The sequence below is a fragment of the Anabrus simplex genome, chromosome 7 (genome assembly GCF_040414725.1).
Source record: "Anabrus simplex isolate iqAnaSimp1 chromosome 7, ASM4041472v1, whole genome shotgun sequence".
NCBI classification, from domain to species: Eukaryota; Metazoa; Arthropoda; class Insecta; order Orthoptera; family Tettigoniidae; genus Anabrus; species Anabrus simplex.
In genome coordinates, this window is record NC_090271.1 from 340,079,812 (window position 1) to 340,105,784 (window position 25,973).

Here is a 25,973-nt window from a genome sequence, read left to right on the forward strand (position 1 = left end):
TTCCTTACTATTAAAATGAGGTTATGCACAGTATAAAAATGGAAGTAATCAAAGTCCGTATGATATTGAGTTCGATGGTAGTTCTGCGTAGTATATACAAATGTTGGCAAAATAAAAACACAATTTATAATTACTGTACACTTGATTTCTAATTGTTAAAATTGATGAGGTAAAACATTCCAATTTGTCTATTTGTAATTTGGCTCCAACCAAAATAATAATCAACAAAAGCTGTTCACTTGCACTGTGCACTCCATTCAAATAGAGAGTGACCAACGGAGTTTGACTACCTCATGAATCCTAGGGCGAATTATTTTGGTTGGAGCCAAATTACAAATAGACAAATTGGAATGTTTTACCTCATCAATTTTAACAATTAGAAATTAAGTGTACAGTAATTATAAATTGTGTTTTTATTTTGCCAACATTTGTATATACTACGCAGAACTACCATCGAACTCAATATCATACGGACTTTGATTACTTCCATTTTTATACTGTGCATAACCTCATTTTAATATTAAGAAACCACTAGCGTATTTTACTATGTGTAACTAGTCTGTTGTTATTTCGTTTAGGATAGGACTTTGTACGTGTTTTTAATGTATTCTTTCTTACATATATTGCTCATAATTTCCAACCAGACGTCTGGTTTAATTTTGAGGTGCTTTGATATGACTGATGATGCCCCACATGGAGGGCGAAACATGTCTCCATTTTAACGATGTTTAACTAAAAAATGTTAACATCCAGTAATGTATTGAATAGGTTGGAGTCCAATAAATTCTTTTATATTATTATTATTGACATACCACTTAGTCGAGCAGCTCTTCTTCTTTCTCTCAATTCTTCCCAACCCAAACATTGCAACATTTTTGTAACGCTACTCTTTTGTCGGAAATCACCCAGAACAAATCGAGCTGCTTTTCTTTGGATTTTTTCCAGTTCTTGAATCAGGTAATTCTGGTGAGGGTCCCATACACTGGAACCATACTCTAGTTGTGGTCTTACCAGAGACTTATACCTTGACTCTCCTGTCCTAATGCATTACTGTCTTTTAGAAATGAAAAGAAATATAATAATTTGTGCCATTATGTTCTTTGTGACTCTGTTTATGTTTGTTACTAATCTGAGAGTTATAAGACACAGTAGGCTACATATTTTTGTATCAATATCTCTAATTCACACCTGCATGGTTAAAGGGTTATTGCAGAGAACTCCTAAAGTGTAATAAACCTCGTTAGGAAGCATTTTCATCCCAACGAAAGAAATCCCACCAACATTCTCTCCCCTTAAAACATAAGTACCGGTAGTAATGAAGGAAACTTACCAATAAAAGGATAGCTCATGTGAGACACTTCTGCATGGCTAGTATTGGATTTTCGACGGCCACGGGTTTCACGAGTAGTTCGAATGTGCGTCTCCCGATGATTAGACGACTTGAAGAATGCAACCATGAAAGGCTTCCGGTCTTCTTCCCCTTTTGAGCTGACGATACCAATATCCTCCGGACGTATTTCATGACCTACAAAATATGGCTTTCAATTAGTCTCAATTACAAATGTCCGCAGAGTAAAACACGTTAATGTCACCTTTATACACTATTTCAGCTTAATTTGTCTTTATCATCACAATAATAGGATAGGATGATGGTGATGAGACTCCAGTTTGAAAATGGTATGAAAGATCTATTTCAGTTGTATGCTCTACAAACGGGTTGCATAGATGAACATCTAGAGGACTTTTTAGAGGAAGTGGAGAGACAGATAGAAGATAAGGAAGTACTATTGATGGAAGATCTAAATGCACAAGTTGGAATGGGAAGACAAGGAAAGGAAGATGTTGTAGGGCCCTTTGGATATGGAAATGTTTTGAGAGATACTGTTATACAAAACATGGCCTCCATCTAAACAATTCAGGTAAACGAAAGATAGGAAATATTGTTCTAGATTTTATTAATCTTAAGATATGTACTGTAAAACAGGCAACTCCCTTGAGTTATAATACTGACCAGGAAAACTAGCAGAAAGAGCCAGCTATACTTCAAGCTGGCTCAGTCAACTAGAAAAAGAAACTCAGGATAGTAAGGAATTTCAAGTTACCCAATTGCAACAGTCAAGTTTTAGGGAGGAAGGGGGTCTGAGATTGCTCTTGGTAAACTGTCAAAGTGTAGTAAATAAACAATTAAAATTCGGTACATTGATGGAATCTTATGAGACTGATGTGGTGATAGGAGTGGAATCGTGGTTGAAAGAAGGGGTGGGTAATAGAGAAGTATTTCCAGAAGGGTACACAGTCTATCGTAGAGACCGAGGAGATAAAAAGGGAGGGGGGGGTGTTTATTCTGGTGAAGGAAACTTACTGTTCACATGAATGGTTTACCGATGAAAGGGATGAAATATTAGGGATAAAATTAGTTTGTGATAATATGAAGGAGGTGGGAATTATAGGAACATACAGGCCTGGAAGAGAGGAAAGAGACATGGAAATCTTTGAAAAAATAATAGATTATACTTGTAAAAACAATAATAATGATATGGTAATAATTGGGGGAGATCTAAATTTGCCTGAAGTTGAATGGAAAGGAGCTGCAAGTGAAGCCCATGAACGGAAACTGGCAAATAAGTTAATTTGGGAGGGAGGATTTACACAAGTAGTACAAGAACCGACTCGTCTCAATAACTTACTAGATGTATTCTTGGTTAAACCATGGGAAATTGTTGATAAAACTGAGGTAATTGAAGGAATAGGAGACCATAAGGCTGTAATAATGGATGTAGGACTCGTACCAAAAAGGCTTAATAAGAGGGTTACACAAGACAAGAAATTGTACAGAAAAACTAAAGTTGATGAATTTGGGACTTACCTTAACTCACATTTCAGTTGTTGGATAAGTGAAGGGAGTAACGTGGATACACTTTGGGCTAAATTTAAAGGAATTATTTGGGAAGGAGAGAAGAGATTTGTACCTGTTAAGAAGGGTAAAATGACCTCAGACCCTGTTTATTATACAAGGCAAATAAGAATTTTAAAAAGAAAATGTAGAATAGTAAACAGGAAAATCAAAGAGGGTAGGGAGAGTAGAGAAACTAGAAAACAGCTAATGAGGGAACTGAATAGAGTGAAAAAGGAAGCAAAAGAGAATTATATGAATGGCATACTTCAAGAGGGTAATGACCACAAAGGGAAATGGAAAAAGCTGTATTCATATATCAGGAATCAAAAAGGAAAAGGAATCCAAATTCCTACAATGGTGGGAGAAGGGAGTGAACACTATTTAACAGATACTGAGAAAGCAAACCTATTTAGTAGGGAATTCAGAGATTCAGTAGATGATTGTCTGGAGTTGGAAACCGAAACAGAAGATAGAGAGGGAGAGAGACAGAGGGAAACAAGAAGCTTCTCATTCACAAACGAAGATATTTTCAGAGAAATCCAACTGCTTCAGCAAGGAAAAGCAGCAGGAAGTGATCGAATTACTGGGGAGGTATTAAAGACAATGGGGTGGTACATAGTGCCTTATTTAAAATTTCTCTTTGACTATGTCATAAATAATAGTGTAATACCAAAGGAATGGAAGGAATCTATAATAATACCAATTTATAAAGGAAAGGGTGATAAAAGGAAACCAGAGAACTACAGACCAATCAGCCTGACCAGTATAGTTTGTAAAATTCTGGAGAGTTTAATATCGAAGTACATCAGAGGGATATGTGATGATAAAAATTGGTTCATGAGGAGCCAGTATGGATTTAGAAAGAAATTTTCTTGTGAGGCACAACTGGTGGGATTTCAGCAGGACATATCAGATCAGTTGAATTCAGGAGGTCAGTTAGATTGCATAGCCATAGATCTTTCCAAAGCCTTTGATAGAGTGGAACATAGAATATTATTAAAGAAATTGGAGGGAATAGGATTGGACGTAAGGGTTACACGTTGGATAAAAGCATTTCCAAATTCAAGGGTTCAGAAAGTCAAAGTAGGAAATAATGTATCTCAGGAAGAGAAAGTTTGGAAGGGAATTGCACAGGGTAGTATAATCGGTCCGTTACTTTTCTTAATATACGCAAATGATTTAGGGAACAATATAACATCAAAAATAAGATTGTATGCAGATGACATAATTGTTTATAGAGAAATAAACAACATTGAGGATTGTTCAGAATTACAAAGGGACCTTGAAAGTATCCAACAATGGGTTGAAGAAAATAATATGAAGGTTAATGGAGGCAAATCAACTGTTACAACTTTTACAAACAGGAGCTTTAAAACTGAATTTGAATATACTTTGGATGAGGTAGTTATCCCAAAAGATGGCAAGTGCAAATACTTAGGTGTGAGATTTGAAGGTAATTTGCACTGGAAGGGTCATATTGATGACATTGTTGGGAAAGCATACAGATCGTTACATGTCATAATGAGGCTACTTAAAGGATGCAACAAAGAATTAAAAGAAAAAAGTTACTTGAGTATGGTTCGTCCATTATTGGAATATGCAAACAGTGTTTGGGATCCTCACCAAGAATACCTAATAAAAGAAACAGATAGTGTGCAGAGGAAAGCAGCAAGATTTGTAACAGGGGATTTCAGGAGAAAGAGTAGTGTATCAGAAATGTTAAAGGAACTTGGGTGGGAAACTTTAAGTAAGAGAAGGGAGAAAACTAGACTTATAGGATTATATAGAGCCTATACAGGAGAAGAAGCATGGGGAGATATCCGTGAGAGGCTTCAGTTGGAAAATAATTATATCGGCAGGACTGACCACAAATATAAAATTAGAAGGAATTTTAGCAGAAGCGATTGGGGTAAATTTTCATTCATTGGGAAGGGTGTGAAGGAGTGGAACAGTTTACCAGGGGTAGTGTTTGATCCTTTTCCAAAATCTGTACAGATATTCAAGAAGAGAATAAACAGCAACAGAGAAAATAAATGAAATGTTAGAGGGCATTCGACCAGTGCAGGTTATTGTATATAAAAAAATGTGTGTGAATAAATTAATTCCATCCCCTGGTCTAAGGAGTTTGGACAGCCAAAGTAGGGGACTGCCTGTAGGGGTGAAGTACAGTGGGGACTTCGAGGGCCCTGGGACCGCTACGGTAGCTGTGAATGCCCTTCAGGAACTCTGAAAAGTGGTGGCAAAAGGGGCTCTGGTTAAGACGCAGCAGGTCGTTATGCTACTTAGGATCCAGAACGGGTAAAAAAAAAAAAAGTAAATAAATAAATTAAACTCACTCCCCAGAGGAGACAACAAAAGCAAGCCCTTAAAACTAAAAGAAAAATAGATCCTACCCAGCTAATCAACAACAAAAATTACCAGAAAGCAACTGAAAAAATAAAAATCACAGACAAACTTGAAGACTTAGTACACAACCTTAAACAAATTGCAGAAGACCTAGCTCCAATTAAACCACGTAAAAAACACCAATGGTGGAACAGTGAATGTGATGAAACAGTGGAGAAAAGACATCAGGCATGGCTATTACATCAGTCCCAAAAGACAGAAATATCCTATCAAAAGCTAGTAAAACAGAGAAAAGAAACTACCCAAGTCTTAAGAAGAATAAAAAGACAACATCATAAGGACACCCTGCAGTTAATTGAAGAACAGTTCAGTAAAACTAAATCAAGGGACTACTACAAAACCTTCAGAAAGCAGCTCCAAAAATATGAACCCCCGACCCTACTGATGAAGGATGAAGATGGTAAGCTGGCCCATAACAATAAAGACAATGCAGAAATTCTGGCTAAACATTTCAACAAGCTTTTAAATTGTGAGGAACCTACAGAACTCCTTCATTTGGACACCAACACCCCGATAAAAACATCACCAGAAAACATCAATCCCCCCACAATAAAGGAAGTCTACCAAGCTCTGAATAAATTAAAAAACTACAAAGCGCCAGGAGAAGATCAGACCTTTGCGGAAATCTGGAAATATGCAGGAACCTCAGCAAAAGTTGCCCTCCATCAACAACTTGTCTCTATCTGGATTAAAGAAGAACTACCAGAACACTGGACAACAGCCCTCATTCATCCTCTGCACAAAAAAGGGGACAAAACCGACCCTAATAACTACAGGGGAATCTCTCTCCTAGATATAACATACAAAATATTTTCAATAATCATCCTTAATAGGATAAGTTTACAACTTGAGAAAGAACTAGGAGAATATCAAGGAGGTTTCAGACCCTGGAGGAGCTGTCCTGATCAGATCATGAGTCTTAAGTTGATAATGGACTATAACAGGAGAAGAAACAGAGATATGGTGATAACATTTGTAGATTTCAAGAAAGCTTATGATTGCATCCATAGAGAATCTCTGTTTAAAATTTTAAGACACCTTGGACTACACCCCAAATTAATAAACATGATAAAATTGACTCTCACCAATACCAAGTCAAAAGTGAAGTTTAGGGGTGAAACATCAGAGACATTTGAAATTAAAACTGGACTACGGCAGGGAGATGGGCTCTCACCACTATTATTTAACTGTGCTCTAGAAATGGTAATGAGGGAATGGTTTAGAAAATGTCCCCCCAAAATAAAGATTGGCCGAAAAATCAAAACAAATTGCCTGGGTTTTGCTGACGATTTAGCATTACTAGCAGTGGACATAAAAGAAGCAAAAACCCAGATATCAGAACTTCAAAACATTGCAAATAAAATTGGCCTCAAAATATCATTTGAAAAAACAGAAATTATGCCCCAAAAACCAACACAGCTAAAAGAAGTCACCATAAATGGTAATAAAATCAAAATAGTAACTCAGTTTAAATATCTTGGAGAAGTAATAACACATAACTTAAATGAAAAAATCTCAATCCAAGTAAGAACAAATAGATTAGCTAAAGCACAAAAATTAACATGGGATATCTACAAAAAGAAATGTCTATCAATAAATTCAAAAATAAAACACTACAACACAGTTATAAAACCGGAAGCTACATATGCAGCAGAAACACTCTTTTACCTGAATAAACAATCAAAGACTGACAGACTTCAGAAAATTGAAAGGAGGATTGGAAGAACCTGTATCAACAAAAAATATCAGAAAGATGGACAGTGGCGGTTAATACCTAACAAAGTCGTGTACAAAGAGCTAGAACCCATTACAGATACTATGCGTAAGAGGAGACTGGGATTCTTTGGACATATCATGAGGATGCAGGACTCAAGACTTCTGAAACAACTAGTACAACACAATCTCGTCTCAAAAAATACCACAACAGGATGTAAATGGATCAGAGAAGTAAGAGAGGATCTGAAGGAAATAGGCCTTACAACAGAAGACACCAAAAATAAGATAAAATTGAATACAAAACTCAAGAATACAAACCTCCGCTTTACCCTTACACAAAACAAACCAACAACACGCACATTTTCAACTGAGGAAAGGGCACGAAGATCGGAGCGTCTGAAGAAGTACTGGGAGGACCGCAAAGCCCGAACAATCCCTTCAAAGAGACCTGAACGACGGACTGACTAAAGTGATCCTATGTGGTCATAAAAGAAGAAGAAGAAGAAATGCAATGTAAATATTAATGTTATACCAGTTGTATAGTATCATTTGAAGTAATTCCACATACTGTATATCAGTTGACTATATTTGCAAGTAGGACAGGATATATTATAAGTAGAATTTTGTAAACAATATAAATTTATTAAGGATGAGCTGTGTGTTTAATAGAAAACATTGTTAGCGTAAATTGTATAATATTGTATTATAGGAAAAATTTTCTTCTCCTGTTAATTTAATATTTAGTGCTTGACAATAATGTATTTTAGTGTACCATTTGCCACCGAGGTAGACACCTCATTTGCAAATAAAGAGATTTTGATTTTGATGTAAATCCAGAAGGCAAGTTGTTGGTGGATTTTTGCACGAGGAGCAAAACTATTGTTGCAAACACCTGGTTTAGGAAGAACAGTCAGAAGATTACAAGGTATGGTTGGGGAGACAGACAAACAAAGACCATGATTGATTCTATAATCATAGAGAAAGAACACCAGAAAAACCTTTTAGATGTAACAGCCATGTCTGAAGAAGCCTTTGGTGGAGATCATAGAGTTGTGATAGGAAAATTGGAAGTGGGAAAGATTGAAAAACCCCCATTAAGAAGAGAGAAAAGAATTAAAGTATGGAAGTTGAAGGAGAAAAGCATACAAGAAGAATTTTAAAGGGAAATAATACCCTTGGTACCCGGACAGAGGTGGGGAATGTTGAAGATGAATGGAAAATATTTAAGGAAGCACTGGTTGGATGTGCAGAAAAGGTGTGTGGTAGAACATCAGGAAATGTGAAAGACAAAGAGACACACTGGTGGAATGACAGGGTAAAGATTAAAGTGCAGGAAACGAAAATGGCATGCAAAGCATGGAAGACCGAAGTAGAAGAAAATATGTGGAGGCAAAGAATTTGACCAAGAAAGTAGTGGAGGAAGAAAAGAGGAAAAGCAGGGCAGCAAGAAATTACTGTATGATATCTTAAGAAACAAAAAGAGAGATCAAGTAAACACCAGATTTGTAAAGGATGAAGGTGGCATAATATTAACAAAGCCAGAAGAAATAAGAAATAGATGGAGAGAATATTTTCAGAAGCTGCTGAACATAAGAACTGATGACAGTCATTCAATGGACGACCAGGAAAGGCAATTAGTTGATGAAGAAATGGATAAAGAAATTACAATGAATGAAAGTGAAATGGCAGTAAGAAAGATGAATGGAAAAACTGCTGGAATAGACAGAATTTCAGTGGAGATGATAAAGGCAGCTGGAGCTGTAGGCCTGCAGTGGACATATCGGGTTCTCAGGAATGTCTGGGAGAATAAGGAGGTCCCTGAGGATTGGCCATAAGGAATAATCATCCCAATTTTCAAGAAAGGCTATAAAAAAGTTTTGAAGAACTACAGGAGAATTACTCTAATATCCCATGTTGCTAAGATAATGGAAAGGATACTGGACAGTAGAATAAGGTTGAGGGTTGTGAATCAGATACAGGAAAATCAGTTAGGTTTCAGAAGTGGAAGGTCAACAATAGAGCCCATTTTCATTAAGAGACAACTAATGGAAAAGCAATGGGAGTATGGGAATGATATGGTGATGATGTTCATTGATATTAAAAAAGGCATATGACAGTGTCCCCAGGACTAAAGTTTGGGACAGTCTGGTGCAAAAAGGAATTGGACAGAGATTAATAAAAATGATCATGGCAATGTACAAGGAATGTTGTAATTGCATGCAAACACAAGTGGCAGGACAAGTTGGTTCAAAATAACTAGTGGGCTGAGACAGGGAAGTGTTCTATCACCAATCCTGTTTACAATAGTAATGGATGACATCATGAGAACAGCAAAAGCAGCATATGGAGGAAGAGAAATGAACATGATGTTATTTGCAGATGATATTGTGATTTGGGGAGAAGACGACAGGAAGGTTCAAGAACAGTTGAATGTGGTGAATGGGAAGATCAAAGAATGTGGATTGAAAATAAGTGTAGAAAAGTGTAAAACTCTTGTTATGACTAGAGGGGAAAAAGAAGGAAAAGGTCAGATTAGACTTGCAGACAAGCCCCTGGAAGTAGTGGAAACGTTTAAATACCTGGGGAGTGAATTAATGGAGAATGCTCGACTGGATGCTGAGATTAGTAAAAGGATTCAAGCTGGAAGTTGTTTCTATCATAGTGTAAGAAATATGTTATGGGACAAAGATGTGCCAACGGAAGCAAAGGATACTATGTACAAGATGTATTACGTACCCATAACAACTTACGGAGCAGAAACTTGGACAATGACAAAGAAGGATGAGAGTCGAATACAGGCAGCCGAAATGAAATTCTTGAGGAGTATGATCCAGAAGAGTAGAAGAGACAAAATAAGGAATGAGAAAATCCAGGAAGAAATTGGAGTGGAAAAATTAATGATAGAATAGAGAAGAGCCGACTAAGATGGTTTGGGCACATAAAGAGAATGAGTGACGAAAGAATACCAAAAAAGGTGATGGAAATGAAAATGCAAGGAAGGAGAGGCCATGGACGACCACGATTGAGATGAAAGGACACAATCCAACGCAGTATTATAGAAAGAAACCTGGACTGGGACACAGTGTTGGAGGAGGAGTGGTGGAAAGACCAAAGAAAGTGGAGAGGAACCGGCTACAGGTGGATAAAGGGAAATGATGATGATGATGATGATGAATAAAATTATACACTAAATATAAGGATACTCTTATTCTTCCTAATTTTCTGTCTTTCAAGTACACTGAGTGGCCAAAAGTCATGGGAAGGGGTGTTCCAATAGAAAATGTGCCGTATATGATCCCTAAGTGTCTGTCACAGACACCAGTCGCGAGTTAACTGACTATGAACGTGGGATGATCATCGGCGCATGCATCATAGCATTGCAGAGATTACACACGAATTTGAGTTTCTGAGGTCAACAGTGTTGGGAGGTGGAACTTCAATATTGCAGAGAGAATGTTACCACCCGCGTACACCGCTGCACGGGAAGACCACAGGTGTTTAATGAACGGACATCACGTCGCCTCCGCAGAACCACACTGGGTGCTCGACGGGCTACTGTGAGTGAGATCACCGCCCAGTTGAATGTTGGGAGTCAGGAACCCATTTCTGTCAGAGACTGTAAGGAGGCAACTGCACCGCATAGGCTTCACCAGCCGACGACCAACTCGTGTCCCTTTCCTGACACCTCGACACAGAGCTCAACGACGTGCACGAACCCATGAACATCGGCAATGGATCGTGGAACAGTGGAGGCGTGTGGTATGGTCCGATGAATCCTAGTTCCAGTGGTATCGAGCTGATGGGCGCTTGAGAGTGTGACGTATGCCCCATGAAGCTATGGATCCTGCGTGTCAACACTGTTGTGTCCAGGCGGGAGATGGCTCAGTTCTGGTCTGGGAGGTGTTCTCATGGACGCAATTAGGCCCCACTGTCCGCCTGCAGGGAGCGCTGACAGGTGTACGTTATGTGGACATTCTTTCAGACCATCTGCATCCCTTCTGGTCCTAGATTACGCTGATGAAGATGCCATGTTTCACCAGGACAATGCGTCATGTCACCGCTCTGTGGTGGCATGCAGGTGGTTGGAGGAGCACTTCAATGAAGTTACGTCCATGGATTGGCCCTCCAGATACCTCCAGAACGATTCCAACACCTTGTACAGTCGATGCCTCATCGTACTGCTTCTGTTTTGAGGGTTCGCAAAGGAGCAAGCCGTCATTAACATCACATTCAGTGTCTTCCCATGACTTTGGCCATTCAGTATATATTCATACACTAAGTGGTTATCTTTCCTTTACAAATATATGCCTGTGAAATTTATTGAAATCTATGAAGTCGTTTAGTTGACATGATCAGAGAGATATGTTAAATATACTATACTTAGCATCTCTGACTGACAAAACTTGAGAGGAAGGAAGCAATCATTCGTGCCAACATTTAGGTTGTAAAAATATCCTAGTTTATAAAATATCAAAATTTTTCAGTCAACAGTAAATAATTTGCAGTAACTAGGCACATTTTTAAAAATAACAAATCAAATATGTGAACATTCTTCAAGCATCCAGCCCACTAACAAACTATACAGATATTTTAAAATAGGTACTCGTCAAACTCTAACATACATGCTCTTGGTTTCTTGATATGGGAAATGGCTATTTTGCAACAGCGACAACCACAGTCTCAACTTGATGTCACAGAAGCCTAGGGAAGGACAAGATTCCTGAAGATCGGGGGGTAAATTCTGTGCAATTCTAATTTCTAAGGATAATACCACAAAAGGTGACAGCTACAGGGCCATCTGTCTGTCTGTCTGTAATAGCCTTGAAAGTGCAGACCAAGAAATCTTGAGAATAAAGTTACGTGGCTAATCTGGAGAGGGAGAGAGAGGGGGTGGGGGGGTGGGACGCAGCAAGCAGCACTTTGAAAAAACTGCCGGAAACAGGATTGCATATTCATACTGTAGCCAAGTTGATGCCATTAATTGCTATCAAGTCTGATGCATTCATGTCCATGCCAGGGCCCCTGACTAACGTTTATGGGGCAAGGGCACAAAAGTGGGTTCGCGATGCAATAAAGGGAGAAAACCCTAACAATAACATTGGTTCTCCAGGATTGCTTGGGTTGGCGTAGGGCTGACGACCCAAACCATTAAATGAACTTGTTTTGAAATTCAAAGAGGAATTTGCCGGTCTTTGATTTCCTTACAATGTTTACTGGAGTTGGGAATTGGATCCTGGAAAGTTTTGACATTGTACCAGACCGGAACCTTAAGACAACTCTTAGATCAGCTTGAGAAGTTTCGATTAGCGATCCAAGAAATGAGATGGACAGAAAAGAAGGATCATACAGTAATGTACAGCTGCCACATAAAGAAGCATGGGTTGTGAATATAGAAAACACCTTGTTTTGGATTTTCAAGCTAAATTTCACAAACTGAGCAAGTTAACAGGTCGAGGAAAGTTCTTCAATTATAGCCTCATCTGTGTAGACTGTCCAACTAGAAACAAAAGTGATGAAGAAAAAGACTTCTTATATGATGCGTTTGATGAGCCCGAGAGGCAACTGCAAGAAGAATATCACATAGGATAAAAAGCCTTGTATATGCCTGTAATTGGGAAATACAGCCTCCATAGCAAGTCAAATGACAACAAACTTTTCCTCTTCAAGGAACACGGAAAGGGGAGTACCATTTTTAATCATAAACCTTACATAAAATGATGTGGAAATCTGCAGACTGAAATACTTTAAATCAAACTGACCACTTCCTGATAGATGCAAGGCATTTGTCGAACCTCGTGGAGATAGGAAGTTACTGATTCAAGAATACCGAGTGCATCCAAGGGAAGGAAATTTAACACTGCTAGACTGAAGCTGCTCTCAGGTACACGGGGCACTGACAGTTCGTGAGGTCTGGAGGAACCTCAAGGATGTCTTTGTTGCAGCTGCAGATCAGCTGTCAACCAGATGTTTATGATACATCAAATACTTGAAAAAGTTTATCATGTTTGATATTGATACACATATTGACTTGCACAAAAACTGATTTCAGTAATAAAAGATAATATAATGGTTACAGCGTCCGCCATGCCAAGTCGCTACGCGCCGAGGTCCTCACCCATCGCCCCCACCCTTGTGCCATTTCACCGTTCTATAGTTGCTGTATTAGGAACAAAAATGGCACTCCGGATTATTAACGGATCAGAATAAAAGCAATTAACAGCGGTACGAACTGAAGAGACAATAAATTCAACCGGCAATCGCAGAAAGAACCACTTTTAGAAGGCGGTGCGAAAGAATGACGAGAGCGGATTATTTAAATCGATTATTGAAAAAAAAGTCTTCCATTAGAACAAATCTCAATTGAGCACTGCGTCGAAGAAAGACGGAATCGCGTAAAGAAACCAACTATTTATCGGAGTCTTTAATCAACTATTGGAGATAAGATCAAATCCACGATAACCGGCTAAACACCAGCTGTGATTGACATATACGTGAGATTAGAGACCACCTGTTAAGAAACTTCAAGTTGGAGCTGTACTACGTCACGGTTGGGCTCGGAACATTTTATTTGCCCGATACTGCACAACGTCAAGAGAGCTGAATTAAACGGAAAATAGAGTGCAATTCTAAAAGCACGTAAATTTCACAACGTTTCGGCGAGCAAGGCAGTTTGAAATAAGACAATATTTAGAGTCTTGTAGGCAAATTAGACGGACCAGAAAACAAATATATTGATCACATTAGCATTACGAAGCAGATTACAGCATGTACAAATCAACTAATGCCTTGTGTTATTCTGTCCTTGACGCAATGAAGACCACCATGATGTTCTAAGAAGCTGAGGCAAAGACTACTCTGGCTATGGTGACGCTTGACGAGATGGATGATCCAGGAGGACAGTAATCAGCTGTGATGACGAGATGAACCCTATTACTTAAGCCGAACCATGGAGCGAGGCCTACCATCCCATGACGATCAACAGCGAGATGGAAGTCAAAATCCAATAACCAAAGATAAGTCCCCATTTGAGTCGTGTCGTAAGTAGAAAACCTTATTCTTTTGGTTAATATATAATGTGCATTATGACATTGTGTGTGCGTAATTAATATACGAGTGTGCTTACAAGGAAATAGGTATTCATCCAAAGTTACCGTAAATCCCAGACATAGGCGTAGAAATACCAGTGAATGCCGTTCGTAAGTTTGTCAATATAGTAGTGGAGAAGTGATTGATATTTTTCCTTAATTCGTTGTCAGTGAAGTGTTAGAGTATTAAGAGGAAGCTAATATTTATATGCATGATGGCTTTAACAAATAGCAAGCGTAAAGATCGTATTTAGGGAGTGTTACAATAAAATATAGTGGCACAATTTTAAGGTTACGATGTGCTGTTCTTTGATACTATGACAGTAATGATAATGATTTATATACGTGTTGGTTATGACACATATGTTGCTTTTTGATGAAACGAGTGCTTTGAATATAAATGCTACGCGATAATGGTAGTGTTAAATGGTGAATGTAATTAGCATATGAGTTGCTAGTGTATTTTGATGGTGATAGTTATTGTTATTTAGGAAGTTGGTCATAGTATTTCTTCGAGAGATGGTAGTATGTGTAGGTTGCACATGCTAAGGTATAGGTATTGAAACATACTGTTTCCGATTGCTATTTTATTCCCTGATATATATATAATACAGATTAGGATACGATCTCAATGCCATCAGTATAGAATTAATTGAGTAAGTAGGATCATCAGAAGAGCCGAGAGGCCACTTACGTCAATATTTAGGCCTTCACTGACATATCTACGATTATTTTCATGTATTCTCACTTACGGCAATTCAACTTATGATTTTATGGGAGCAGTATAAGACATCGCTGGTAACTTAGTCTTTCATATGTGGATTTTAGATGAAGATAGAGTCTTCCTATGTGTCAAATTTTCCACCTATGGTATTATTCGTTGGGAGATTATTTAAATAAACTTGGTAATGCTATATTAAGTCATATACGCACTTTAACTGAATTTTAACCATGAATTAAAATAATAATTGAATGATTTAGCCACATAAGCCTTACGATGGAATTAATTTGAGAATGCTTACGACTTAAAGTGGACTTAGATTTGCTTATATGGAGGCCAACTAGCACGAAATATGAAACGTTTAAATAATTTGGAACCTCAAATAGAGAAAATCCCAAATGGACAGACATTAATCTTCTCACACGATTTTTTCTACTGTGCGTGGACATTGATATGAAGTGTTTCAACCGAGTGATATGCATTTCTGTAATTGCATGTGAATTTAGGTTCAGACGATTCAATTTTGGTAATTTTGAGAAGCAACTTAGCTTAATATTGAAAGATTCCAGATCTTAATTAATTAATTAATTAATTGATTGATTAATTATTGACCATTTTCTTTGCGTTTTTCACATTTTCAATTGCAATTTGAACATTGTATATAATAGTGATATAGCTTATTTTACTTAAACCTTTTGGATGCATCCAATCATTATAATTATTACAATTATTACAACTATCCAACTTTTACAATTATGTTGAATAATTTTACTTGATTATATAATTTATTTATTTTTCTTTTCATTTGATTCCCTTGGATACTACTTAGTTATAATACAATTCTTTGACAGGCCAGGACTAGGATATAGATGAATAAGGCCTAATTTCATTTATTTATTAGAGGTTTTCCTAAACCTATTTTCTTCAAGGCAACATCATTACATTATTTAGATGCTGATTGCGTAGGAAACCAGCTATAATGTATAAATGATTTTTCAAGATAATCTACGTTTATTTCAACTCATACTTAGACAAATTTATGAATAAAAGCTGAGTAGTGGAAACATTAAATTCTTTCAATGTCTACTTAGAATAAGTATTAGATATAAGCTTGTAATGACTAATTTGATTGCGATTATGATGATGACATGTACGGAGTTCTTGACAAGCCATGATAATCTGATTTTTACGATAAATTCCGGTATCATACATGTACGGTAACCGACTAATAGCGTGTTGAAGACGTTCATCTACGTAGGTTGGGATTTACCGTAGGCCATCGGTGTTCTTTCTCACGCGGAACTCACAACCCAGGAATATTTGGCAGATGAAATTATTATTAAGAGCTAGTCTGGAAACTCGTGTATCCCACCTGGACGCGGGTTGGTGCACCCTCTTTGACTCGAGCACGCCAATCGCGAGCAACATTTACATGCTGGGCGGGCCCTTCTCTCTTCTGTCCGTGGTCGCGCCGCGTGGGACGACAGAAATGACTATGCGATTAATCTGTAGTGTTCCATCTCGCGATGTTCCTGGACCTGTCCAGCATCCGGACGATTCTAGAAGAACCAGCGCAGGTATATAAGAGAGGAACGACCTGCCTGGAGTCAGTGAGAAGTGGAGAGTGAGAGTTAGTTAGTGAGTGAGTGGGAGTGAGATTGAGTTCGCTGGAGCACAGTTAGTGATGGCCTGGGAGAGTGCAGCCTGATCGAGTATCTGTCTGTCGGAGCCGAGAACTCGTTCCTGTTTTCCTGATGTCGTGTGTGTGTGTCCCTTGAGGCTGGATGCTGGAGGAGAACCTGGAGTGTTCTGGAGCGGCGAAGAAGGGAACACTAGGAGACGACGTGTGAAGACTGCGGAGTTCAACGGGTTGAGTGAACAGCGGATACTATCCCGACCTGCGAAGCTGACATGTAGGCTGTGGACCGTGACAGCGCCAACGAGTGTGACTGAGTGGCTGAGAGAGTGTACTGCAAATAATCGATGACTCTGTGTGTATGTGTGTGTGTGTCATTGTAGATGGAACATAAGAGAAACTAAGAGAGAGAGAGAGAGCGCGAACCGTCTGTAAGTGTGTGACCATGTACATGTGTAAGTTGTAAGCTCGGCTATCGTCTGTGTGTGTGTAAATCTGTAGTTGTAGTGCTTAGCTAATAAATCTTAGAAATAGGTTGCTACCAGGTGCTGTACTCATTTATTTGCTTATTTACCCCGCCAACTCGTTACAATAACACGGAAAATACTCTGTCTCAAACCGAAGTTCACCGCATGCCAAATCCTATAACAACTACAAATGGAGTTAGACAAGGAGATTCACTGGTCTGTCTTTTGTTCAATACTGCATTAGAGAAAGTGGTTTGAGGCTCTTGCCATCTTCTATACATCAGTCGAGATTTAAGTGCATGCAGATGATAGCAGGAACACCAACAGCTATGAACGAGGCCTTTACAAAAGGCAGTAAGAAACATGAATTTGCATATCAGTGGAGATAAGACTAAGCATATGCCTGTGGCAAACAAAAAATGATGCAGAAAAATCTCCATACATTGAAATTGGCTTATACAAATTTGAAGTTGTATGTTGTTTCACCCACCTGGGATCAGAGGCCAACTGTAAAAATAATGTTAGTCATGAAATACATATATGTATTCTCTGCACAAACAGGTGCTTTTATAGCCTTAGAAAACGGAATATGGAGAAGAGGATACAACCACGAGATTAACAGGCTATTTACTGTTATTTATTGTTCAAGTCCACACACGTGTCCGGGAAATGGAGTGCTTCATGTTGGCGAAGAAGTGAGATGTGATACCTGAGTGTAATAAAAGTTAATTCGAGTGAAGGTGTAAGATTTGGATGACTCGCGAGATGCAGTCATACGTTCTGAATAAGAGGAAGTGTTAGCAAGTGCTATAGAGTGGGTTAAGTGGGGTAAGAATCGAAATAGTGAGACACGTAGATACGGGCAAACTATGAGGTTAAGCACGAAGATCTGCTAATCGACCACCTGAACAAAGATCTTGATAATGGCTAGCAATGCACTTATGTGATACCAGCGAATGTCTTGTCACACACATTGCACCTGTGTATCTTCTCTCCTGGATGAACGTCAGCCTGCCTATATTGCATCAGTGTATCTCCTTTCTAAAGTGAGCCATCGCATGCAATATTGGTGAAAGTCTATCAGCACTTAACACAACTCAGTCTAACTCCAACTACCGAAGGAAGCGGATGTGCTGAGTGAAGTGTGCAGAACAATGATTGGTGTGGAGCAGTACCGAGCAGCGATAGGAAGGTGGCTTCGGAGAATGAAATGGAGAAAAACTGAGAAGAGAGTGCATAAGACTGACTTATGGAAGATAGGAGAGATGATGCTGGTGGCTGTGGTGGTTTCGACTTTGTTAATGGTTGGGGGCGTGGAACTTAATCCAGGTCCAAATGAGAACGGCAATATGAATTGGGATGACATAGAGGTTATTAAAGGAATAGTAAGAGAAGAGGTGAAGGATATCTGTACAACAGAACAACTAAAGCAGATGTTCCAGAACCAGTCATCAAAGTTCGAAGAGTTGGAGAGATGGATAAAGGGAAAAACCGAAGAGGTAGCTATAAAGGCAGGAAAGAATGAGGAAGAAATCAGAAAGTTAAAGGAAAAAGTCAAAAACCTGGAAGAAGAAGTAACGAAATTGAAGAAAGAAGAGGCTAATAGTGGACGAGAACGAGTGAAGAAATGTATTTTCATATATGGAGTGAAGGAAGAGGCAAAAGAAGACAAAGTTGAACTTATATACAAGGCGGTCGATGTAATTCAGGCTAAGATGATCAACTTTAGCGAAGCCGATATCGACGATGTGGAAAGGGTTGGAAAAGTGAAAGGGAACAGACCGATCAGAATGAAATTGATATCAACACTCATGGCGGAAATTATAGTAAGAAACGCGAACAATCTTCAAGGTGAGAAAGTATGGGTGAGAAAAGACATGGGAAGTGAAGGTAGTAAGTGCTTCAATACATTAAGAGCCCACCTATTTAGAGCTAGAAGGCAAGGGCTCAGAGCACACATCAGGGGACAGCAGTTGATAGTTTCTAACGGAAAATGGGTAAGGCGATGGACAGTGGAGAAGCTACAGGTGATTGACGAAAATCTAAAACGAGAAGAAAATATGTCAACAGACAGGAGGACAGAAGACGAAACAAAGCGGGTCAGGGAAGCAAGTAAGGAGCGTATGTCTGGGGTCAGTGTACCGACCAGTCCAGTAAGCAGTGCGGAAGCCGAAATGGGGAGTCAGCAAGTGCCGGCAGAAGTCGACTTACAAGATCAAGGCAGTTTAAATATAAGTAGACAAGTGTCCAATAAAGAACAAGGAACACGCGAGGAATCAAAAGGTAGAGATGTCTTGAATAGAGGGAGAAGTTTAAGCCTAAAAGATTTATGGGGTAAAAAAAAATAGGCTTCCAGAAGACAAAGATGACAGACTGCGTGCCAAAGGTCAAAAGAAAATTGGAAACGGAACAGATGAGGAAAGAGCCATAATAACAAGAAGTAAAAATAAGGGAGATAATCGAGAGGGACGGGAGGGGAAGTCATAGCTAGACTGGAAGGTAGGATTTATAAATATTGAAGGGCTATTAAATAAACTGGGTAATGAGGCAATTATTAAAACGATAGAAAGTTTTGACATTGTGGCCCTATTAGAGACCTGGCTTGAGTTTGGGAAAGAGATAAAATGGAAAGGGTACGAGGTAAAGTATAAATCTAGGAGAAAAAAGAGCAACAAAGGGAGAGTTCCGGGAGGAATAGCGCTATTAATAAAAGAAGAGATTAGCGAGTTAGTAGAAGTGGTTGATAATCAGATGGAAGAAGTAATTTGGGTCAGGTTTAGCAGAGGGAAGGAAAGGAAGATATGTATGGCCTTTGCTTATTGCCACCCACAGAACTCTGCCTACGCGAACGAAAATTTCTATGAGGAATTAGTTATAGAAGTGAATACCATAAGAGGGAAATTTGATGAAGATGGATTGTTGTTATTCGGGGATTGGAATGCCAGGATAGGAGAATTGTGCCCTGTCTACAGTAAAGAAGACGAGATGACGATGAGGGTAAGAAGGCAAAGTGCAGACAAAGAAAGGAATGGGTATGGATCGAAACTATTGGAGCTATGTGCGACAGGCCAATTTTATATTTTGAATGGCTGGTGGGAAGGAGATCGAAGGGGTAAGCTAACCTTCATTACGGAACAGGGGGGGAGTGTGATTGATTTAATATTGTGCACAGAGGACATGTTAGAGTATATCAAAAAGATACAGATTGGAGACTGGGCCGAGTCCCATCATGCCCCAGTATGGGTAATGTTAGAAAGAAGCGAGGGGAAAATAGAAGATGAGGAGGAGGCAAAGGGATGCATGGGGAAGGGCATTAGTCTCACTAAGTACAGGTGGACGGAAAAGACATCACAGGAGTTAAATGCCCTTTTAGAAAAGGAGCTGGATATAATTAGGATTGGATGGGAAGAGGCACTGAGAGAAGGTAAGACTGATAAAGCGCTTGAATTAATCGAATACCCAATTAAAAGAGTGGCAAAGGTGAATAGAGTCCCTAAAAGAGCGAAGTACAATGAAGAGTGCTGGTACAACAATGAATGTAAAGAAAAAAGAAAAGCAGTAATAGTGGCACTGAAAGAGTTTAGGAAGAAGGGAGGGTGCCAAGAAAGAATAGCGTTCTGCAACCTAAGAAAAGAATATAAATTAAGAATTGCAGAGAGAAAAAGAATATGGATGAAAGAGCAAACAGAGCTAATAAACAAGGAATGTAAAATGAATCAAGTGGAAAGAGTATGGGACAGAATTAATAAAATCAACAAAGGAGGGAAAAAGGTTAGCAAACCGAATATAGCAGATGAGCTATGGTTAGATTATTTTCGGGAGCTGCTAGGTGGTGAAGATAAATGGGAAAAGGTAGATATGGAAATGGCAGGAGGACAAAATCAAGAGGTACGCATCCAGGAACTGGATAAAGAGATCTCGAGGGAAGAAGTGATGAGGGTACTGAGTAATCTTAAGAGTAAATCAGCAGGAGGATGTAATGGAATAAATAACGTCTTTTGGAAGGAAATAGGTAAGCACGTTCAGATAGTAGATGGTATAGTTAAACTTTTTAACAAGATTTTCGAAGGAGGGAACTACCCAAAAGAATGGGAAGTTGGTGTAGTATGTCCTATTTACAAAAAGAAAGGACACAGAAATCTACCAAAGAACTATAGAGGAATTACACTGCTAGACTCGTTGAGTAAGGTGTACACAGGGATACTAGCGAATAGGCTAAGCGACTGGGCGGAGAGTCAGTCGATATTGTCAGTCTACCAAGGGGGGTTTAGGAGACGTCGCAGAACAACAGATAGCATAATGACTGTCAAGATGATCATAGAAAAATATCTGGATAGAAAAGGGGGGAAAGTGTACATAGCTGCAATAGACTTTGAGAAAGCATTTGATACGGTTAGTAGAAGAGCTTTATTGGAAAAATTAGGGAACGTAGGGGTATCTAGGAAAATGATCTTAGCGATTGAAGCTATATATAGGAAGGTATATTGTAGGGTTAGATTGGAGGGCAATCGGTTGAGCGAACTAATAGAGTGTAAGGTAGGTCTGAAACAGGGCTGTAAATTATCGCCCATACTATTTCTCCTGTTCATTAATGACATCCTCCAGGGCCACGGTAGAGATAGCTGGGCGGTGCCAGCGGTAAATGGGCTTGAGATACCAGGCTTAATATTTGCAGATGATGTGATCCTACTTGCTCTGACAGGGGGAGGCTTACAGAAAAGCCTCAACATGGTTGAGGATTTTGCAAGGAAATGGTCCCTGAAAATCAATGGAAGTAAGTCGAAGGTGTTGGTGGTAAGTAAAACTAAGAGAAGGAAGAATGAAAGGATATGGGCGGTACAGGGAGAGAAGGTTGAGGAGGTAAGCAAACTAGAATATCTGGGAGTAATTTTAAACAGGAAAGGAGACTGGAACGACCAAGTGAGGGCAGCGAAGTGGAAAGGAACCGCAGCACTTTCGGTGGTCAACATCCTAGAGTCAAAATTCCCTGGTGTAAATTACAGTCTGCAGAGAATGGTTTTGAAAACGCTGGTGCTGGGCAGAGCTCTGTACGGGGTGGAGCTATGGGGTTTAGAGGACAAAAAAGACATGTTGAAACAGATTATATCCAGGTTCAGTAAAATAATAATGCAATTACCACAATGCACGGCCAATGCCGGGGCACTACTTATGTGTGGGGAGTGTATTGAAGCTGATTGTGTGAAAAGAGTACTAAAATATTGGATGAGACTTAAACTAGGAGAAGGGGGTGCTGTTCTACAAGCAGCATATATCCAACAGTTGAAACATATGTATAAGGGATGTTGGTTGACGAGAGTTAAAGAGTATCTGAATAGGATTGGTATGGGGTATATCTGGAAGACAGTCTGGCACGGGAAAGAGAGCGGTAGACTGAGTGAGATAGTAGAGAGAGTTAAAGACATCCAAAGACAGCGCTTGATAGAGGAAGGTAGGGAGAAGTGTTCCCTTAGCCTGTATTATGAAATCGCCAAAATAACAAGAATAAGCATCACCAAGGTAAACAGAGCAGAGAGAAGAGGAATGGCATGGTGGTTATTGGGGTTGCATAAAAATAGGGGATGGATAAGAAGAGCGGACAAGTCACGGTGTATATTATGTGAAAAAGTGGCAAATGATCTGCACTTGGTGAAAGAATGTGTGGCTCTAGATAAAGTGAGAAACAAACTGTTGAATCAAGAAGAACAAACCATAATTAAGCAGGGGGATGATCATAAAATTATTAGTTGGGTAGTGAAAGAATGGTTAAGAGCTGGTAATTTAAATAAATTCTTATGTGCGGCGAAAAAATTATGTGTGAGTAAAATAGAAGGAGGATCGGGTCAATGCTGCTCTTAGGGTTTAGGAGTCTTAGAGTTAGAAGTAGTTAGTATATGACTTAACGATCTACCATGTGTGTGCAACAAAATGGATCATGGATAAGTGTTGCTGACAATAATGATGAGGGAAGATATGTACCCCTATAGAGTGCAGTTAGGTTTTATTCTTAATATACATTCCTATGTATAGTGGATTATATGTAAACCAGGAGTCATATTGAGTAGGAGATAGTAGGAAGAATAGCATTAGATAATAATTAGAGGTACTAAGATAGAATTAGGAATGAGGGGAAAGGGGACTCAGGATATAACCGTTAAAAAAGGGGTGGGACGGGCCCACCCGAAAGATGTAAGTGCCAACTTAGTAGAGTTAGACTGGGCGTGGTACCCTGCATGGAGACTGGTATCCCGCTCGTGCGGGGGGCCACCAAGTATGTTGGAAGAGTATAGGGAAGTAGGGTTGGCCCTCACATGTGGACTGGTCATCCGCCAATGTGGGGGTCCACCCAGTAGTTTTAGTCGGTAGGAAAGAGAGCGGCTTCAGCTTTACGGGGCAGGCCGCGATGGAATGGTGAGAGGGACACACGGTCATCTGGTAAGTTGTGGGGGTCCTTATTAGGGCCTAGTAGATAGGGCCGGTCGTGTCATCATCGGGAGGGCGGCTTCTTCTCACCAGGGGTGATGACACGGCCGGACAGTAGGGGTAGATGCTTAATTTTGGATCTTGTTTTACCTTAGATTAGTTTTTATGGTTATAGGGTTGGCACTTTCATGTGGTATGGTCATCCGCCCATGTAAGAGGCCATCAGTAGATTTAGTTGGTATAGTTATGCTTATACTGTTTTTCCTTTTGTTCATTTTATTGGTTTCTTTTGTTAATAGTAGGGGCAAATTAGTAGAATTAGTCTAGGGTGGTGCCTCACATGGAGACTGGTATACCGCTCGTGTGAGGGACCACCAACTTAGTTGACAGGATTGCAGGGTTGACCCTTACATGTGGACTGGTCATCCGCCCATGTAGGGGACAGCTCAGTAGACTAGTTGGTGTGCTTATAGAACTGTTTTAATTGTTTAGTTTAGTTTATTTTATGGTTCTTTCTGTTTCTGATATTATAGTACGGTGAACATGTATCGGGGCGAACAGCCTGTAATGTTCAATGTTCAATAAATTGTATTGTTCAAGTCATCAAGATCATGAAGCTAGAGTGGGCTGGACATGTACTTGTGATGCCAGAAGACCAGAGCTGAGATGGGAGGAGGAGCTTGGCACTGGCAGGCCTACTGATTGGAGGCCAACTCCCAAGAAGAACTCTTAACAGAGGAGGGTGCTAAAGTGGTTTGCCTATATAACAAGAACAGAGGAAGACCGTAATCCAAAACAAGTCCCTAAGGCTCAGCCTGGGGCGAGACCACCCACGCATGGAGTGGGAAGAGTATGTGGGAAAAGGGAAAAACAATATCTTATATCTACAGACTTGCCCAGGACCAAACACCTGATGAAGGAACTGGATGCTATGAGGATAATGACAATGAAAAGGAACAGTCTACTGTTGATTTCCCATATAGGGTCACCTTTAACTATTTTCAATCCACCATTTTTGTTAACACGTTGAGTGCCAAGCGACCCCATTTGGGTACGTGAGAGTAGTCAAGTTTTTGAACTTCACGTCCCCATACGGGGTCGTACGTTCGTTCTAAATCGAGAACTGTGCGAACCCATTTGGGTGCGCAGTAAGTATGTGTTTTGAAGCTGTATAAAGTCCCTTCCTGCCATCTGTTGGTCATCTATTTAAGTACGTGCATAGTCCATATTCCATTCCTCAATTCCTGGTTTGGCACGACCCCATATAGGTACGTCAAGAGTGTTTTGTAGGGTGACTAAGTCACTGTCATCTCGCGCACGTATTGTTTATGTCAGTGTGCAGTGCGGTGAGTTTCCTTTTCCTTTTAAGTCGTAACGAGTAAATCGAGCAGTAAAAGACTTAGTGCAGATAGTCTGGACGATATATCGGGCAAGTCGGACAATGATGATGTAGACGAAGTATACAGTTACAGTGATTTTGAACGCAGTACAGAGCAACCAGAGATCTCGCACGTTCATCCACATTGATGATCTACTGTCTTCAGCATACACATCACCACTGTACTCCGGGTTTCCAAGCCAGCTGTTGCAACAATTATGACCGTCTTCAACAATATACAGTAGTCACTGGTTTCCCGATTTTGCACAATCATCGCTGCTAGGTTCTCTTATTCAAATTAAAAGTTATACAAACAAAATTATGTACTTGTTCAGTTTCCCGTAACTACTAATTCTCCTTATAATATTATTCTGCTACATCCTAATTTACCAAATTTACATGATTTTCACCACTTTATATAACTACATTCTATACGAAAATTTCCTAACCTAAAATCAGAATATCGTCATTTACAAACATTTCCTGGTCTAAAATGGGGGATCGTACATTTTAGGGCTCCAGTATGAACAACCTAACACATCTCTCATAATCAACAGCATTTAACGCGTCCCTGCAAAGGAAAAGTAAGTATGACCGAGCGTCGGGACAGTAACTACTGTATAAGTACGACCCCATATGGGGTCGCAATATTTTACCTAATATGCATAATAAGTTCACCTAATATATCATAAATACATCCTCATTTCAGCGATCATTTGCTTGGTTAAGCCTGTGAAGGTTTTGGCACCAGGGAGTAACTCGATGTTATTAGCTCACGGCACTAGATGGCAATCCCTTGAAAATCAGTCTGGCACTCAACGTGTTAAAGGGTAGGAGATCAGCAGGGAAGTGTGAAGTAAAGAGCGAGCATTCCTCTGAGGGTATATGGAAGATCCTAAAGTAAGGTGAGCCTTGCCCTACCAAGCGACCGCTGCTCAGCCCGAAGGCCTGCAGATTATGAGGTGAAGCGTGGTCAATATGACAAATCCTTTCGGCCATTATTCTTGGCTTTCTGAACCAGACTGCATCTCATCGTGAGATAGCTTTGAATTGTTCTTACATATAGGCTGAGTGGACTTTGAACCAGCCCTCAGATCCAGGTAAACGTGGCTGGAAAGCAAACTTAGGACCGTCTTTTCTTCTTCTTCATGGATATAATTTGTACTTCAACTCCTTATCAAATAAGGTCTACATACTTCATCTAATGGCGTTAACAACAAGAGAATCATTACTTCATGGCCGCACTTC

General features: G+C 39.6%; 1 protein-coding gene across 1 annotated transcript in view; it reads right to left on the reverse strand.

Moving 5' to 3' along the window:
* gbb (glass bottom boat) overlaps nt 1–25,973 on the reverse strand; it is a 264,694-nt gene that overhangs the window by 17,052 nt on the left and 221,669 nt on the right. The window contains exon 4 of the mRNA XM_067151815.2: nt 1,331–1,525. Coding sequence (XP_067007916.2) covers nt 1,331–1,525 — 195 coding nt within the window. The remainder of the gene's footprint in view (nt 1–1,330; nt 1,526–25,973) is intronic.